General features: G+C 26.8%; 1 protein-coding gene across 1 annotated transcript; it reads left to right on the forward strand.

The window, feature by feature from the left end:
- Positions 1-626: 626 nt before the first annotated feature.
- LOC112688650 (adipocyte plasma membrane-associated protein-like) lies at positions 627-6,683 on the forward strand. The gene is made up of 8 exons (XM_025561950.1): positions 627-1,004; positions 1,131-1,234; positions 1,549-1,754; positions 1,935-2,063; positions 4,362-4,530; positions 5,098-5,232; positions 5,301-5,559; positions 6,375-6,683. The coding sequence occupies exons 1-8, from the start codon at positions 1,002-1,004 to the stop codon at positions 6,594-6,596; spliced, it is 1,227 nt and encodes a 408-aa protein (XP_025417735.1). The 5' UTR covers positions 627-1,001; the 3' UTR covers positions 6,597-6,683.
- The last annotated feature ends 13,411 nt before the right edge of the window (positions 6,684-20,094 follow it).

Consider the following 20,094-nt stretch of genomic DNA (forward strand, 5'->3'; position numbering starts at 1 on the left):
CTATATAATTTTCATACAACAAAAATAAGTCACAAATATAGGTACAGATTATAGATCGCTGTAGTAAGTAAAAAATTTAAATTTTATAACTGGCCTCCCCAGCCATGGAGGTCTGGACACGCCTATGGATTAAGTTACTAATGAGTTAAAATAGTCGCTGTTACTATGAATTTATAACTATTGTGTTGGAACATAAAATAAAAAATTTAAGTAATGTTTATTTGTATATTGTGTAATGTATTAGAATGTGTGCGCGTATTGTTTAGTGAGAACTTGAATCAAGAAAGAGGCCAAAAAATATTGTAGGCACTCCGAATTGACACTACCGAATTCTTACTGATCGTTTGAGTACTACACCGCCAGTAAGCCCAAATAATGTCAGTAACATTGATCGTGTGAGGGCCCACATATGAGCCGCTACACGTCGGGAAGCGGTGCGAGACCCGTGCGCGCCACGCGAAAAACGAATAAAGTCGCGGCGACGCGTGCGATCCTGCCAGGGAGAGGAGCGATGGCTAAGCGACGGAGCGGTTCCGAGGTGCGCGGCACCGAATTGGGAATCCCTGTCCGGTGCGCGTGATGGTATCATCCGTATCATTCGGACCGGGGTGATAGCGCGCGATACGGAATCGTAATTATGTGTTGCACGTCGATAGCAGACCGTCCGCGACGACGCGAAAACAAGACGACGAAAGTCATCGGGACGGCGCGCGCTGGAAAACCGGTTAGTTTTTCGTTCCGAACGCCGCCGTCTCACCGCGCGCCACCCTACCACAACACGCTCGACCGCATTACTACACCGCAACACATTACTATTCATGTAATCGTAGTGTTTTTTTTTTCTACGTTTTCCCTTCTCCGCCGTTCGTTTTCCGCTCGAACGTAACACCGGCACAATGACCTACGTAGGACGACACATTTTTTACCTTTTCACCTTCAGTACACGTTTTGCAGCCACGCACGGTGCTTAGGTACGTCGTACGAAGAAAAATTTAAAAATAATGGTAAGCATAACGCGAACTAGTGTTAATACGTCCTATCGCCTACGGCCGGCGTTTGCTGAAAACGGAAAAGATTTCGTTTTTAACCGTCTTATTCGGTTGCTTTAAAATTGTTTTTGATTTTCTCAGGCGTTCGTGAACCAGTTGCTCAAGTCCGGTGTTTATTTAACTGCTCTCGTCGGATTTTTCACATTGTTGCCCTCGCAACACAATGACACATTCACCCACTTCAGGTTAGAGTTACAGTTCATTATTAAACCATTGAAGTGTTCAAACAATTCAGAACATTGTTGCTCGTTAAGAAACGGAGATTAACTTTATTAACTTTCAATAATCATCTAACACTCCATTGTGCAATAAATCATTTAAACCTCATTAACCGCACGTTTATTAATATTGCTAATAGGTGTACTTAAGTATATGTACTTAAGGTTAATACTTGGTACGTTATTTTAATTATCAACTAAGTACTTAATGGTCTAATGAATATATATTATATGTATAATTTTTGATTATTTATTAATTAATTGATTTTTACTTCCAACAGTAATGTTCCAGAGAAGGCCTTAATTGGTCCCTTAGCTTTAAATGAAAAGCTATCAGGTGCATCCAAACTGTTTGAAAATCAAATTAAAGGACCTGAAGGGCTAATATATTATAATAACACGTTGTATTCAACAATTCATCTTGGTAATGTTATTAAAATAGTTGATGATCAAATCATCCCTATAGCAAAATTTGGAAAACCCTGTGGTATGTAAATAAAAAGTTTATTAATAAACACTTATCTGTTCTATTACAAATGTATTTTATTTGTTTTTTATGAATATATTTGAATCCCAGTAAATTATAAATCTTTTTTATTTTTAATTTTTTCTTAAAGATGTATTGTGTACCTGACAAATTTTATTTTATCTTTATATTTGATCATAGATGGTATATACGAAGAACATATTTGTGGACGACCACTCGGTATTACTACGGACAATAAAGGATTTTTGTATGTAGCTGATGCTTATTATGGTATTTTTAAAATCAATGTGAATTCTTCAAATAATTATGGTATGTCCATAGAATATGGTATAATTTAATTAGTATACTTAAGTAATCTTAGAGTTATATAGTAATTAATTTATAACTGTATTAATTTATACCATAACCACTTATCAAATTTTTTTTCGTCCCATCTTATATTATTGGCCAGTTTAATATTGATTGTGTTCAATAAGTTATTCGTTTATAACATTTAATGTAATAATCAAATCTAAAACACTTAGTATACTATTATTTTAATAAATCTGTTTATATTATTATATAAATAAAAAATATTAATTTTTAGTATAAAATATAGACCTACTACCTTATGTTGAAATTATCTTAATTGGTTGATTCACTGAAAAAGGAAAATAGTTGTTAGTTAGCTCAATCATTCCATATTCCTTAACGTTTTATATATTTATATAGGTTAAATACTAACTATCTTAAATTGTGATGATACTATAGTTATATTTATTCAGAGTGGGCTATATTTATAATTAACCTGTTAAGAAATATTTTATTCAAAAAGTTCTTAATTTCATAATACTCAATTGAAAAAATTTCATATACAATAATTATTTACATAAGTATAAAATAGTTTTTGTATTTAATTCATAATATTTGTTTAATAAATATGTTGGCAGCAATTTATATAATAACTAAGAATTTTATTTAATACCAAACATATTCGGGAATCTATAGAATTATTTAAATGACCAAGGCATTGTATGAAATACCAAATAATGTATAATTAATGTGTTAAAAGCATCTTATCAGCATTGATAATGTAATATCAAAAAATTATGATTAGTTCAGACTTTTAATAAACAATGTTGATAGTTATTTACAGCTGTAATCTTTTTATTTATAATTTTCATGTTTCAGTTTTCCATAAAATTTTGTGTGTGAGTAATGAAGTTATTTAAGCAACAATGTGATAGAAAAACAGTGTATTTTTAACTGATGAATAATATCATTCATAGACATGCGCACAGGGATGGCCGGGTGGGCCACAGCCCCCCTGCGAACTCTAGCTTTTTCTTTAATAAATGTATATCTATACTATACAAAATAGCAAACATTTTTACATTTTACATGAATAAAATAAAGCTAGTTTTAATCTTATAGTATAGAATTATTATCTGTGAATAAATTTAATAAAGTTATTAGTTACTAATCAGACTAATTAGAACTTGCATATAATATAAAAATTAAAGATGTAATTGATACATTCAAAAACCTTACTCCTGTGGACAGAAGGATGGATTTGTAAATAGTATAATAATATGTAAATAAGGATTTCTTAGTTATAAATTGTGTAAGTTTAAATAGTATTTATTTTTATATTTGCATATTGAATTAAATAAATAATTTATAAAAATTTAAAATATTTAATTATACTAGTAGTCTTTAGTACAAGAATCTTTGGTTAACTTTTTTAAAGACCCCCCTGTGGACAAAGTCTGCCCTCACCTATAATATAATTTATTAATAAAAGATGTTTATAATACTAAATTGAAAACCAAAAAAAAAATTCTCATAACTTATGTTTAAAATATGATGTTTTGGTCATAAATAATAATAGTAAACTAAGTCTGTTAATATATAAAAATATATTTTTTTGCCATAATGAAATAGTTTGAATAATATTTATTTTGTCTCAACATTAATGACATTTAAAATAAATAACAAAATTAAACAAAAACAATTAAAATCTCTGTACAGGCATAAAATTGAAATTATTCATTTATATGTATACATATATTATGTAATAGTTAACATTTCTTATTAAATATATTTTTTTATTAATTAAATTAATTATCTTTGGTATAGTTGTTAAGTACCATTATGATAAAAAATGAATGTATTTTCCTATTCTGGACATTATCAATATTTTGTTTGACATTTTATAAAATGCTTAGTAATTATATAAAACTCTTAAAAAATCTATGCAATAATTTAAATATTATATACTTCTTTAAAAATGGATAAGTATTACATTAAATTCTTAATCATATAAAATGCCATAATAATACACATGACTAAACATATACATAACAATGTTATTTTTTAAATTGTCTTTTCAATAATCATTAAGACAGCAGTTTCACGTAAAAAAAGAACATTTAGATTTAACTTATAATAAGTTAATAGTTTTTTGTATTTATACAATTTTAGTTAAATATATAATTATAAACAGTTCTTCATTATTGATATTATACAACTATTTTAATTATATTATGTAATTTAGTACATTATATATCAAATTGTAATATTCATAATGAGTTGATGCATATAATGTGTTTTATTTTTATATTATAGGTGCCAAGGAGCAAATAGTTTCAATGGAGGATGTTATTGATGGTGTACGACCAAAGTTACCAAATTCTGTTGCAGTTTCATCTGATGGAACTATCTATTGGACTGACTCTGACTCACATTATGCATTACATGATGGTGTTTATACAATTTTAGTTGATGGTACTGGAAGGTTAGAATTTATTAAAAAATATTTAATAAATCATTTTTATTTTCTTATTTGAAATTTGGTAAAATTGGTAAACTTAGTTATAAATTTTATCTAACAATTTTATTGAGCTGTTACAATAATAGTGAAATATATCCATATGTTAAATTTATGATAAAAACTAAAAGATCTATATCTCTTAAATTCAGTAGTAGTCTTCTAAATTATTTAAAAATATTTTTATCAGTTTAAATATACATAAAATAATTTAAATTTTTTCATGCATTTTTTCAACAATTGACACTGACACATACTAAATTTTATGCTGTCATTAAATCTACCTTTTATTTAGGAAACTTAATAGATTATTATCTACTAAGTTTTACCTATTACCTATTAGTTTAAATCTAAATACATTAGTACATGGAAATAATGTTTGTTATAACAATAATGATGTACATTTATAACATTTATTACATTTATAATATTTATAATAATATAACATTTATATACATTTATTTATTACATTTATAACAATTGCTAATAATTATTAATAATATTAATATACATGTTATGTATATGTGTTTTTAGACTTATAAAATATGATTCAAAACTGAAAAAAAATACAGTTTTAATGAAAAATTTACATTTTGCCAATGGTATTGAATTATCTGATGATGAATCATTTATACTTGTTGCTGAAACCTTGAAATTTCGCGTCCATAAGTATGATAAAATATTTTAATTCTAAAATTTAATGTATCTAAAAATTGAATTATTGTATTATGTGTTAGATATTATTTAAAAGGACCTAAAGCAGGAGAAAGTTCAATATTTATTGATGGATTACCTGGAATGCCAGATAATATTAAAAGAATTGGTCAATGGTTTTATTTACCATTAGTTCTTCACCGAAACACATTTTATAGTAAAATTGGTGAATATCCAACTTTAAGAATGATGGCTACTAAAAGTCTTGGACTCTTAGACCAAACATTTCAAATACTTGATTCATTTTATCCCAATATATTTTTGAAAAAAGCTGCTCACTGGGTAATTACTTAACATACTTATAATTCATTTTTCAGTTTGTATTTTCATGAAATTAATGATTTTAAAAGTTAAAATAAAATTTTACAATATTATTATAATTTTTAATTTACTATACTTATACATATATATTATTTTATATATCTTCATTTGTGCTCTCGGTAAATATGTGATTCAAATTACACGAAAGGTACATCTTATTATTTTTTGATATAATATTAATGATACAATATCAAAATCATCTAAAACACCTTATTATAGTAATGTATATAAATGTATACATATAGAAAAAAATAATCTCTTATGTTATAACTATGGATTCCTTCCTTACACTCTATAGCAATGAAGGCTTATTTTTGGTTTTACAACTATACAACATTCAAACTATAAAAGTGCTTGAATCATGAATATCCATAAAAGACTAGATAAAGACTGTTTGCAAGTCTGATTTGAACTATGGTCTGTAGTTTACCTCCACTACTCTTGAAAATAAATGATCATATTTGTATTCATTACCATGAAATTGATTGTTTCTAAAATGTATGTACAATTTTTCATTAAATTGTTACATACTTTCATTTTCCAATTTTTAAATGCAAGTAAAATATAGAGTAAATTTTCTTTCATATTATTGTAAATAGTGTTTACTATACATAATATCTGAGAAATTTAAGTAAATTATCCGTACTAATGATATTTAAATAAATTATAACATTGACAATGTGTTATTATTGTAAAATTAATTTTTTTCATCAAATTTTTATGAAAATACAAAATATAAAATTGTATAATATTAACAAAATTATTATTTCTTACAGGTTGGACATTTTGAATCATTATCATTTTTAAATCAGCTTACGAAACCACGGCTTACTATTTTAAAAGTTAATGAAAAAGGTACTATAATATCAAGTTGGCATTCTACTACTGGAGAAGTATTTGGTATATGTGAAGTCGAAGTTATTGATGATAAATTATATCTAGCCTCACCATTTAACAACTTTTTAGGAGTCATTAAACTGCCACATGGTTTCTTATAAACCAAACATTTTATATTTTCATCTTAGTTATCTGTCACATATGTTACCTAAGTGAATAAAGCCTATTGAAAAATATTTTTTTGTAAACATTTTGTTTCATTTATACAACCCATGTCTAGTAAGTTGAAACTTAACATTATATAAGAAATGAGTACCTGTGGATACTCATACTGCTTTTTTAATTTGTATTAATATTATATTCACTGTAATCATTATTAATTTAGTAAAATTTAAGTAGAAAATACTTTCTTAAGTATCTTTATCCAAAGTCCCTTAATGTTTTATAAAAATTATTATTTGATTTAAATTTATATATGAAGTCATGTAGAGTTATTTACAGTATTGCGCAAGATAACTAAACATTTATCTAGATAAAAATAAAAAATAAAACACTAAATTATCTGGAAAAAATAAAAAATAACATTTTTTTAATATTATTGATTAATTTACACTTTTTTTATAAATTTATACTTAAAAAATGTAATTAAATTAAAATTATCTTAACTTTGATCTATTAGGTACCTACAATTTAAATAATGAACAAAAAATATTTATATTATCTACATTTATGTATGGGAAATAAGTAATAAATAATAAGTACTTAATTTTAAAAAGATACAATCTTTGTAGGAATATTATAATTTTATAAAACAATTCATTACAATTTATATAATACTTATTATGGAGTAATAATTATGGTTAAAATATTAAAAAATTAAAACAACCATCATCTGTATTATTTAATTATCTTTCTTAGGAATGTTGTTTGCCGTCAATACAGCAGTTCAGACGAAGGATGTGTGTTAGGATATTACCGATAATTACTTTTCTTTATTGTGAATATTCTAAGTACAAAATATTTAAGTAATTTGGCAAGTAAAATGGCGTGAAGGTGCTTACTAAGATCAGACTGTAACACATCTAAATATTGATCTGTTCGGGAATACCTTATAGTCATATACCCTGTTCCCATGTAAAAGACTGTGGTCCTTTCAAGAGAGTCAATTTAAATTGATTTCCGGGCTTATGTAGTCTCTTCTTAGTTTGTTTGCCAATAAAATAGCTGTTAAATTTCTATTAGCCTAACCCTGAACTACCCATCATATTTATATATATATATAGAGTGCCCTTATTATATTTGCCATAATAATGATACTAATAAAATGCTTAATATACTATGCTTATATAAACATTCTGATATTTTTAATATTTTAAGTGATATGTGTTTCCTTATTAAATGATAATTGTAAAGACCTACATTTATGGATGTCTGTAACAGGAATCAAATATTTTAAGAGCCACTAGAAAGCATAATTTTAATAGTTTTTATTAAATATGTAAACAATTCTGAAAAATAATACTTATAGGCACAATTTAAATAAAAAACTAAACATTTATTGTTGTAACACAACTTTTAAAATAATAGTCATTAATTATAAAATTAGTAAATTAATAATATTAATAAAGTTTTGATTAATTTTAAATTTGTATCAGTTTTTAACTTTGAATTTCAATGTTTCCAATAAGTATACTCGTATTTTATTTAGATAAATTATGTTAGTTAACTCAAGAATTCATCTAAGATTTTTCATCAGATAATTAATTTTGTTTATTATCTAGATAAGATAAAAGATAATTGATTATTTATCTAGATAATGTTCAACACTGGTTATTTATTTTTGACATATAAGTAACATATCAAAAATTATAAGCTCATACCATTTTTATAATTGAGAAGCCAACAATGTTAAGTTATCGAATATATTAAAAATTACTATTTGTATTTGAAAATGTAACAAAAAATAATTCTTACTTTACCCTTGTAGATTTTAAATTTATTAAAACTTATATTTTATTAGTACCTATATCGTAAATAATATTATATTCATATAAATTATTAATTAAATTTTGCGATTATGGTACAAAAATAATATTAATTTGAATTCTATTCAACATTAAAAATTCCTCATTGCCATAAGCTTAAATAAAATAGGAGCTTATTCTTTCCTAGTTATAATTATTAACATCAGTGAAGTAAATTAGACCTTTATTGAGACTTAATAATAAATATATAGGTATATACATATGAACCATTGAAGTCATTTAACCAATCTAAGGATTGAAAAAAAAAATAAACATATTTTCCATTGTACATTATAAATATACAATTGGTTTTAAAAGCTAAAATTACAACACCAATGTAGGTTATAATAATAATTGGTAGATATAAAGTAAAAAAAACCAAGATCATTATTATTTCTTAATTTTTAAAAACTTAAAAATAATCTTGATAATCAATTATAAACACATTTCCTATTTCCTATAATTATTCTCAAGTCTGGGCATAAACAAATTAAAAAGTTAAAGTTAAGTAAATTTTAACTTTTTTATTTTAATTTTCATTAACTTAATTTATTTGAATTTATATAAACTTAATTAATAATGAATTACTTTTAATCAAATTCAAGTTAAATTAGTTTATGAATAATTAAATAAAAAAATATAATAAAATTATTATTGATGATGCATAGGTATTACATAACCATTTATTAGAATAGGAAATTAAAAATATACATAGTTAAATTTAACTAGAATTCTTCAAGAAAAAGTATATATTATATTATATTATAATATATAGGTGCATTATATTTACAAAGATATACTATAACATACTGCAGCATACGGACATATTGTAATAATAATAATAATAATAATAATAATAATAATTAATTAATACTAATAATTAATATGATACTATACTATTAGACTGATAAAGATATAAATCACAAATGTACAATTCTCAAGAACATAATATTATTATAAAATATTTTCGCCATAAATAAGTTATTTTTAAATTAAAACCAATTAAGTTATGCTTTAGGCTTTTAGTTTTATGAAAAATTATTCAAAGTTTAAAATTAAGTACTTTCTTAATTACCATCTTATTTTTATCTAATAATTTTAAAAAATATATATAATACCTACCTATCTGTATTAATAAATCAAAAGATTATATTTATATCAGCATTTTGTATACTTTACTAATTAATTTGTTTATTACTACATAATTCTATTCATCGGTAGGTACCTAATAATTAAATTCTTATGTATTGAAAACCTATAGGCTATTTCAAGCGGTCGGTAATCGGGCCACATTTTATGTATTCGTATAAAATAGTTGTTTACATTTTACTACCCGGAGATTGGGCTACAAATTCAATCTATATTTTTAAAGTGTACCCGGAGATTGGGCCATAAATGTACAGCATAAAAATATACGAATATACAACGTTAATTAACTAATAATTATTTTTATAATGCATAAAATACAATATTTTTTTTTTAATAACGCCATACATGGGATTTACAAATTTAATATAATATAAAAAGTCAATAAAATTAATCAAGTAGTAATAATTATTATAAATATTTTTTTCTGAGAAGTACATAAAAATACAATTATTTTTTTAAATATTATAATACCGATTTTACAAATTCAAATCTATTCTTTTTCCCTTCTTCATAATTTTGAATTTCATTAAAAATATATTTTTTACGAATCAAAGTTCGTTTTCTTGCTTTTATCATTCCTATGCTTTTTATTTAAATACCTATATACTTCGGATTGAACCCCCAATAAAACATTTAACAAATTATGAATATTGGGATGTGACATATAAAAATTGTTTTTAAAATATCAATGGAACGACTCGACGGCAATAGTGGCCCAATCACCGGGTCTACCTGTTATAAATGTAAAACTGTAGTTGCCCAATTACCGTATACCTTTTTGAAAAAGGGTTAATTGTGGCCTAATTCCCGAACGCCCGCTATTTCCTGTGTTTAATAATATTTATTATTTTTATTATTTTAAACCATATAACTGGATATTTATATGGATATAAAAATGTAAAAAAAATAATAACTTAAATTAATAAGTTAATTGAAAATGTTCATATAACTTTTAACTTAACCGAGTTAAAAAAATTAGGTTAACTCTTAACTTTAAACTTTTTAAAATGTTTTCAATCAACTGAATTTAACTCGGTTAACAATTATCATTAACTTTCCCAGGCTTGGTAATTGTATTGAACTGAATATTTAAATTTATGAGTTTGAAGCACTCAAAAATTATTCCAGTATAGAAGTTAAAATACAATAATATTATTTTATTAATATTTACCAATAAGAGTGATATTTAACACTGTTCAACTCAAGGCCGGAATTAGGAGAGGACTGTACACATACAAATGTGAGTCTACAATTATACGTTAAAAGCCGTAGAAAACACAATAATCAACGACAATTCAATATCAGAATTATAAGATTAGTTTTCGTTAATACTTTGGAAATAAACTTTTACAGTTAAAATAATTTATAATTAGGTACTAGTTAGTTACTAATTAATAAATAAGGGCTGCGCCGGAAGTCGGCCGATTGTTGATTAGCAAGTATACGGAACAGAAATTGATTGAACTTTGCAAATATAAGTACCTATACTGTGTATTCAATGTATTGAATGTGAAACACTTGTCACTGACTTAAATGTTTTAACCATAAACAATTATCAATTTTTAATATTAGATCTCGAATAATTTAGTACTAAGAGAACGATTTAAATTTTATAAACATAAAATTAAGTACCTACATAAAGGAACAGTTTATCGTGTGTTATCAAAGTGTTAATGTTAAAATTACAATTTTGTAAGAAAACGGTCGAAAAATTACCATTTTACAAAAAAAAGAAAAAATGTTAAGTGTACCTATATTATTTTAAATTATAACTTGCAGCATGAAATTGTATAAACAGTGAAGATATATCTAATAAAATACATAACAGAATAAATATTTGACTCAAATTGATTTTAATTTTTAATTTATAAATGTAGTTGTTTTTTTTATTCTTTGAATTTTTCGTGATTACCTGTCTACTGAAGAGTTCAAAAAATAACTTTCCAATACCCCGTCCCCTCTCCCGCCGAACAATGGCTCTACCTAGAGGAAACTTATGATTGCTAAAGCTTTTCCTAAAATAACTTAAATGTATTATTTTAATAACTATAGGTATGTACTAGATACCAATACATAGTGCACTTTATTTTACCGACGAAACGTAATACTAATAGTATAGTAATAATTTACAGGTGTTATGCAATATATTACACATAAACGTCGTCAATATAATAAACTATGTGCAGCAGTCGTCGCTTATTGAATTCTATAGGACCAAATAATTTGAGTCCATTAACCGAAATAGTCCGTAAAGCACGAGAGTACCTCGAAATATAAAAAATATAAAAATTGTAGACGTATTTCGTACATTAATAACATAATGTTTGGGTTAAGAGGTAAAATTATAGTTTAAATATGTGTTTATTTGTTTGTATTGTAATTCTATTCTAACCTAACTGTTTCATTTTTTATGGAAACCTGTACATTTGTCAAAATTATCTGATTGTGATCAGATCACATACACATACACCATCAACCGGTGTAGTGAGTCTAATAGATGAGTGAGTCAATTATCCGTGATAATTTTCGGTGACCACTGTATTTGGTACCAAAGTAATTATGTAAAAAAAATAAACGGCTATAGGTAAAGATTAAAGTATTAAATAATTGAAATTGAATATTTTTATTAGTTCATAATATCTACGGTTTCGAGGCAAAGTATATAACACGCAGTTAACCATTGTTTGGTAATTGTTTTACTACACGTTTGCAGTAATATTTTACGATAAATCTTTACATTTAAATACAACTTGTGGTACCTATTCTGATGAATTTAATTTTTGGTATTCTAAGCAAGCACATATATTTTATTTTAATATTTTAATTTACGTGTATACCTTTAGGAAGTCATGCAAAGAATACTTTTATTTAGTATTGATATTACATTATTTAGAATACGTATTCGAATAATTTTCAAAAAATACATTATGGAATAGGTACTCGAAAAATTATTCGGATAGGTACTTCAAAAATACTATTTTTTAATATTTTTTTTTTTTAGATTTTAAAATCATAAATACTTTATTTAATTAAGTTTATTTATAACTAAGTATTTAATTATAAAATAAAAATATTAAATAACGTATTCAGAATACGTAATCGAATATATACCTACTTTTTAATGTATTTAGAATAATATTCAAATACTTTTATCAAAATAATCTACAAGACTGCCTTTAGGTTTAAAATACCTAATTACGTTTATTTGATGACTGATGTTTTCATAATATATTTTCATAGGCGTGTCTGAAAATTTTGTACAGGTATGGCCAACAACATTTTTCATTAGGAAAATTTAAATTTTCATTTAGGATACGAAGACAAATAGTGAATTATACACAATACACTACCTCAAGAACGTACGTAGTAATTGTAACTACTACAGTAACTATAGCTAGCAAATAATATACTCACTCTCTTCAAAAAAATAAAAGGTATATAACATAAAATACAACTAGAACTACACGGGTACTTATAGCTATGGATATTAGATAATAAATGAATCGGTCATTTCGAAAAGGCCATATCTCCATAATATGAAAACTGTCAGGAAACATAAAAAACTATTTTTAGAGATCAAAATTAAATTTAGATAAAAATTGAAAATGGGTTGAATTATTTAATTCCCTTATAAAAAACCAATTATGATGTGGTGGTCTCGCAGGAAATATGCATTATTATTAGTTAAACACATCTATCATATAAAAATAGTTTTAAAAATGTATGGAGAAATTGCCTTTTCGAAATGACTGATTCAAATATTAATGGTTAGTTTTTGTCACAGACATATTATACATATATAATATTTAATGTGAAAATATTTATTATTTAGTTCTGTTTAATTTAATTATTTTTTTTACTTTTTAGTAATTATTTTTAAAGATTTAAACATAAATTTAAAACGGAGCTGGATTTTGCAGGTCTGGCCGTTGCTAATGTGGCCATAGCTGTAAACACGCCTATGTATATTTTATTGATGCATTGATCCGTGTACAACATTAAATACGTAATTGATCATCGGTAGCTGAAAGCTTCTTGGATGTGATATATTTTTTTTATTTATTTTTTTTTACCCATAAAGCAAAATGTGATATTACATTAGTCATCCATAAGCACTATGTATTATTAATGATACATTTTAATTAATGTATGCGATCAATATAAAGCGATAGAAACGAGTCGGTTCGATAATGAATGATTAGATTTATAAAGGCACGAAAATTACATCGAATCATCGATAAATAATTAATATCAAATACAAATGAAATATACAATATATTTATTTATTTCACTTTGATGTTTGTACAACTAGGTACGGATAATACACGATAGGTACGTATTGCGTATTTTCATTGGGATACACGATCCAGATGATGAGTTTAATGATTCTGCCATTCAATTCACGAAAATATCCGTTTCGTTATTTGACATAGGATTGTGTGTATTTATATATACACAGTATTTTCATGTATAAATGAAATAAAACTTCTTGAGTTGGTATAATAAAAAAAAAAAAACACGATAAAGCAGAGAAATAAAATCACCCAATAAATGTTCAATCAATAAAAATATATAGTTCCCAACGGCGTTATATAAACACATACTATACACCAATAAACCGTACTTCAAAATAATATTTTCAAAAATTGTGTTAAAGAAAGCCCAAATAAATTGAAAATATGTAATAAACGAATTTATAACACATACCACAAATTATTCACTGTATGAGAACGAAAAAATTACCATAATATGTTATAAGTTTACGCGAAAAATGTTTCAATTTTAACCATCCTACATTATGTAATTGTATACAATAAATATATTTATTCGAACTTCTAGTTATCACTTTTTTTTTTTACTTTTTTCAATTCTCATCTTGTTAATAAAACTATTAGTATATTACATTATATTATTTATTTGACTGGTATACGCTGTATAACTATTATTGTATATATATATATATATATATAAAATCTAATTGGGATAAAAATATTAATAATTTATACATACACAAATGAAAAAAATATATTATTATAATAATTAAAACGTTCTGAAAATTTCGGAAAAATTCAAATTGAATAAAGTCAAAAAAGAAAAAAGGCCACGCATGTATCTAATTTATATAAAGCCAGGTTAAGAATATCTAACTAAAAGTTTTATTACGTCGGGTCGGATTTCCAAGTAAGATTAAGTAGAATAAAACTATTTTTACATAAAAGGGCTTTTAGAATTAGTTTTAGAAACATTATTGAAAAATGTGTACCCTAAACCCAAACTGTCTTAATTCGATTTTGATTGCATATAGGTCGATAAGAGATGAAATAGGGATATCGTACGTCATTTAATATCCCACAAGAAGGTTCTTTATTTGAAATTATACGTTCCATTCGATAGACGATTTTTATCTACTAGGTACTAAAGTTAAATTAAAACCAGTTTGTGTCATGAAATAGAAGACATGATTCATAGCTTATCTAGAGCAACAGTAACATAGTATATACGACTTGAATATATTTTATTGCTTTTAAGTATTCATCAATAATACCAATAGCATGATCGTTTTATTGATTCGCAGCCAATATATGCATCGCATTTCGAATTCAACTGTCTCAAGAAAAATATAAACTTTTAGCATTAAATATATTTTCTATTTAAAAACATTACACTTCTATATGCGACCACGTTTTCATAAATTATTTACAAAAATAGTTCTATTTATTTTAAGACTTTTTTTTTTTTTATAATACGGTGAAAACTGTCAGTGACCAACTCTGAATAAAATGTAGTGTATCTATCTCATCTGGAATACTGTGCGCTTTTCCGAATGTAATTTAAGGATTTCTCACTTATTGAATACAACTGTAATGTACTCAGTTCGTATTGCTATTCTCTTAGACAATTTAATCTGCAGTATTTGTTTTCAATTCTGAGTACACCGAAGAATGTATAATAGTATAGTAATGATGTTTATTTTCCACAAACACTTGGATGATAAAATAGTATACATAATTTCTTATAGTACGTCCTTAGATTGCAAATTGAACACAGAAATTATATGTAAATATAACGAAACTTTGCACGCATAATTTTTCAGATTATGGGTACCGAGGTATAAAGTGATATACACTAGAATGGTTTTTCATTTGCATTAATTCCGATAGAATATATAATTTTGTGTGTTTATGGTGGAAAATTAAATTTTATTAATACACGATAATATATAAAAGCCCTAAATATTTCATGACACAAAAACTGTAGAAAAAAATTGTTAGTTTTTAATATATTATTAACACATTTTGTTTGAATACGTATAAACTGTAATATTGTAAATATTTATTTCAGAGTGATTGAAATATTTCTAACCTTTTGTGAATAATCACTATCTGGTGTAAATTTTATATAACTATATTACTGTGATTGTATTTTATAAATTACCCGTAAATTCTACAATGACATATTTTAAACAAATGTTTATTTAGTGGATATAAAGAGCGATTAATAATGTTCACTTTGAACTATAATTATTTTTAAAAGAATTTCATTATATTTGGCTCGTGAAAATTAGTATTAAAAGATATATTCATTGTTATTGTTACTATAATATTTAAGTAATCATTAATTTTAATTTCCACTCTCATTTGTATTGATTATATATCATTTACTCCTTTGGAGTACTCATAAATTTATTATGCACTTAAATATATAAGTACATCGGTTAACTTTTTTTTTAGAAAATGTTGGTTGCTTTGACATTTCATGTATCTTTTCCTAGTAAAAGAATAAAATATAACCATCAAAACTACTAAACATAGAAAATAATTGACTCTCGAGAAAGATGACGTTTTACAAAGTAGGTAAATAACATTGTATATCTACTTGCTATAATATATAGGTCGCGTATAACGTATCAAATTAATGATTTCACATTATATAATACTTAGAAGACAACAAGAAAGAAGTTAAGTGCCATTACAAAAAATAAAGAACAAGACTTGAGGGCCGAGGCTTTTACTTTTGTACACACGAGACGAAAATTCAATATTGCGATATTTATGTAACAATTATTATTTCAGTTGTCTCTAGTCCCTGTATCGACAAACATCCATTAATAATTATTATTGCTACAGACTAGCACATCAAATATTTTATGTACACAATATTTTTTCAAAAATAATACAACACGGAGTAAATAATGTTTTAAAAGAAATTTAGACATTTTCAAATAAACGTAGGGATAAATTCGATTTTAATGTTATTGACATTTGAAGTCGTACATCTTTTTCATTCTTAAACTATTTCGTAGAAAAACAATACTCAACAACATCTGTTTTATATTTTCAAAATCGAAACCATGACGATTCAGTCTTAATACCACCATTTATACATCTATATCTACAATAATTGCCCTACATCACAATATGTTATTACTTATTAGTAAGGCGGGGATTTCGATGTACTTAATATAGAGCTGTGACTACTGTAGTCTTGCGTAGAAATAAAATCCGCACGAAGAAAAAGTATACTATTAATTTGTTGATTCCTCGACGACTCGATCTCGTATGGCAGCATTGAAATCCAAGTATAATGATTTTCTTATAAAGTCGAATCCGTTTTACGACAGAAAAGAAGAAATAATTAAAGTAATTATAACGAGTTTCGATACGAGATAAAATCATTTGTATTGAAAAATGAGATAAAGTACTGGTGATTGAAAAAACCATGTTATTGCAGTAAAAATCAAAGAAAAGTCTTTAAAAATTATTTATTCAGAACCTACTATGCGGCCGGTGTACGGCGTTGTACGAGGTTGTGAAAATATAAATTAAAATTTATACTATTCTTCAACAATAGACAGGTAAGTTCAATCATAATATTGGGTTTTTTATATTCTTTGGCAGAGATCGATCATCAAATGTATGCCTTCTAATCTATAAACGAATGATAAATGTTCACAAACTTAAATTAATTATTTTCCATGGTACCAGTATGTGAATTTATGCGAATGAACTTCTGAATTTAAAGGTAGTATATAATAAGTACCCGTATACTTACACACTGTTAAAAATAACATGTTTTCGATTGTGTTTATTGAACATTCACATTTTTTTTTTTTTTTAAAAAAGTACGCAATTGTGTAATCCCCGTTTATTAAAATTTTATAAAGGTACATATAGATTACGAAAGAACATTATTATAAATCAATATTTACGCGTTTTTGGTAATTGATTTTATCGCGCTAATGACATTGTCCAAAGTCGATTTAACAGAATCATCGCGAATTTCTAGCGCGCACCAGCACGGCCGAGTACAATATGATATGATGGGCCTATAGAAATTACCATTATTGAATAGGCGCTATAATTATTAATTATAGTTCGTCCGCCTATCTTATAGCATACTGCGTGCACACAATGCAAATAAACGAGACGCGCAATTGCGCGGCATACGCGCTTGATCCCGTTACTCCTATATTTTGCTGAAATCGTAACAAAATCGAATCTAATAACAATACAAGATTTAAATGTATGATACATTCAAGGCCGGATTAAGGGGGGTCTAGCGGGGGCGGTAGCCCCCGGACCCTCTTGAGTACTCAAGTGAAAGGGGCCCAAACAATTTTAAGTCGATACACATTTTTTATCATATTAAAATTAGTAGTTTTATTGACATAAATTGTATATATCTATTAATCTTATAATTTTATAATGCAATTGATAATTTGTGAAATAGTTAAAAAAAATGTATCATTCTGCGAGCGTAACGAGCAGCTTTGTAAAGCATGTTTTATCAAAATGGCCCATATAAAATTTTAGCCCCGGGGCTCAATAGGTGCTTAATCCGGCCTTGGGTACATTACATTATTAATGGGCATACAAAACAACCGCGTCAATTGTTATAGAAGGGTCTGTTCTAAGGATTTTCGTCAACAGCGCAATTATTTTACAAACCTCTATTTATACGAGTACACATTGTTGCAATATATATTTGTATGCACTAGGCACGTATTATGTATACGATTTACCTATGTATAACTACGTGTATCTGTTAAAAGTGATTTTTATTGTGAGTTTTAATTTACATTGAAAATGTAATAAAAATTAATATAATAATAACAATTATACAAAACAATTATTTTTCTTGGTATAGGTATTTATTTAATAAGACTTGATGTTATTGGCGCTTAATAGTTTTTCTTCTTCTTGATATTTTATGTTAATAGCTTCTTCAAATATGCCATTAAACCAGCGTTATTCTTTTGCTTTATTGATATCTTTTACCATAATCTATATTCATAATCATTGATTTGATGAATTTGCTGATCGAATATAGATAGTTTTCGAACAGCTCAAAAAGTAATTTCAATACCAACGCAAAAGTACCTAATTCTCAAAAACACAATAGCGCTCAACAGCCCTTTAAAATAGACCCAAACACACAGGCGTTCAAAGAGAGTTTTTAATGGGAGGCAGTAAATGGATACACAAATTCGTCGGAATAAATATTATTCATTTCGAGTAATCTGAACATAATGTAATCAGACGGATTTGATTATTATCCGTGGATAATAATTATTATCTTTGGGGTTATAAGTTCTTTCTACGTATAACGTAAATTAAAATGTTGGTCATTATTATTTTGTTGACAATGAGTGTAATTTTATACAATAAAAATTGTTATGAGGGGGTGAACACTTCCCTTCGTCTCCTTTTTGGGAATACACGCACAAAAACAAACGTCATTATTTTCTACAGCCCGTCAGCCTGTCGTGAAACACTATATACCATATTGTATTGTGATTTTAGTTTTTTGTTTTTGTTTTTTTACGAACATAATTTCCTTTCCGGCGATCAGTCGCAATTGCGAAGCTTGACACGGATAATTACACAACAATGTGCGGCCCGGGATGAACGGATTGAAGAAACATAATCGTCGGGGTGGTGGACACTCCATGTTGCGCGTAAAAATATAAATATATTTTCGGGTAGTATAACGAAATATATTACGGCAATAAAAACACGGTCGAAAGTGTTTACGGGAAACCGGAGAAACTTCCCGCAAAGGTATTTCGGTTTAATATTATTATTATTATTATTATGTCTTTGTGTAATGTCCGTTCATAATGAAATTGGCGCCGTTGGCCGTTTTACGTGGAATCCGTGGCGCCCGCCGTGACCGACGTCCCGAGCCGCGGCCGCCGTCGCTGGCGCGGCGCGAACGGTAAGAGCTGCTCAGCTGTTCGTAATGTTCGCATTATCAAACACCCGAGTGCCGCCGCCCCGGACGCGCGCGTCCAGCGGCAGTTGTCACTACTGCGGCGGCGGCCGATGTTACGCGCGCGTGCGTGCGTCGACGGCGGTGCGGCGGGGAGGGGCGGCCGTTACCCGTTGTGCCCTAGCCCCGGTTCTTACAACGCCGCCGCCGCCGCAGCCGCGCGACTCTGTAACCCTCGACGACGACTGCGCTATCGAAACGCGGACACATCGAT

This window comes from Sipha flava, unplaced genomic scaffold, assembly GCF_003268045.1.
Source record: "Sipha flava isolate LNK unplaced genomic scaffold, YSA_version1 3_pilon_pilon, whole genome shotgun sequence".
In the NCBI taxonomy this organism is placed as follows: Eukaryota; Metazoa; Arthropoda; class Insecta; order Hemiptera; family Aphididae; genus Sipha; species Sipha flava.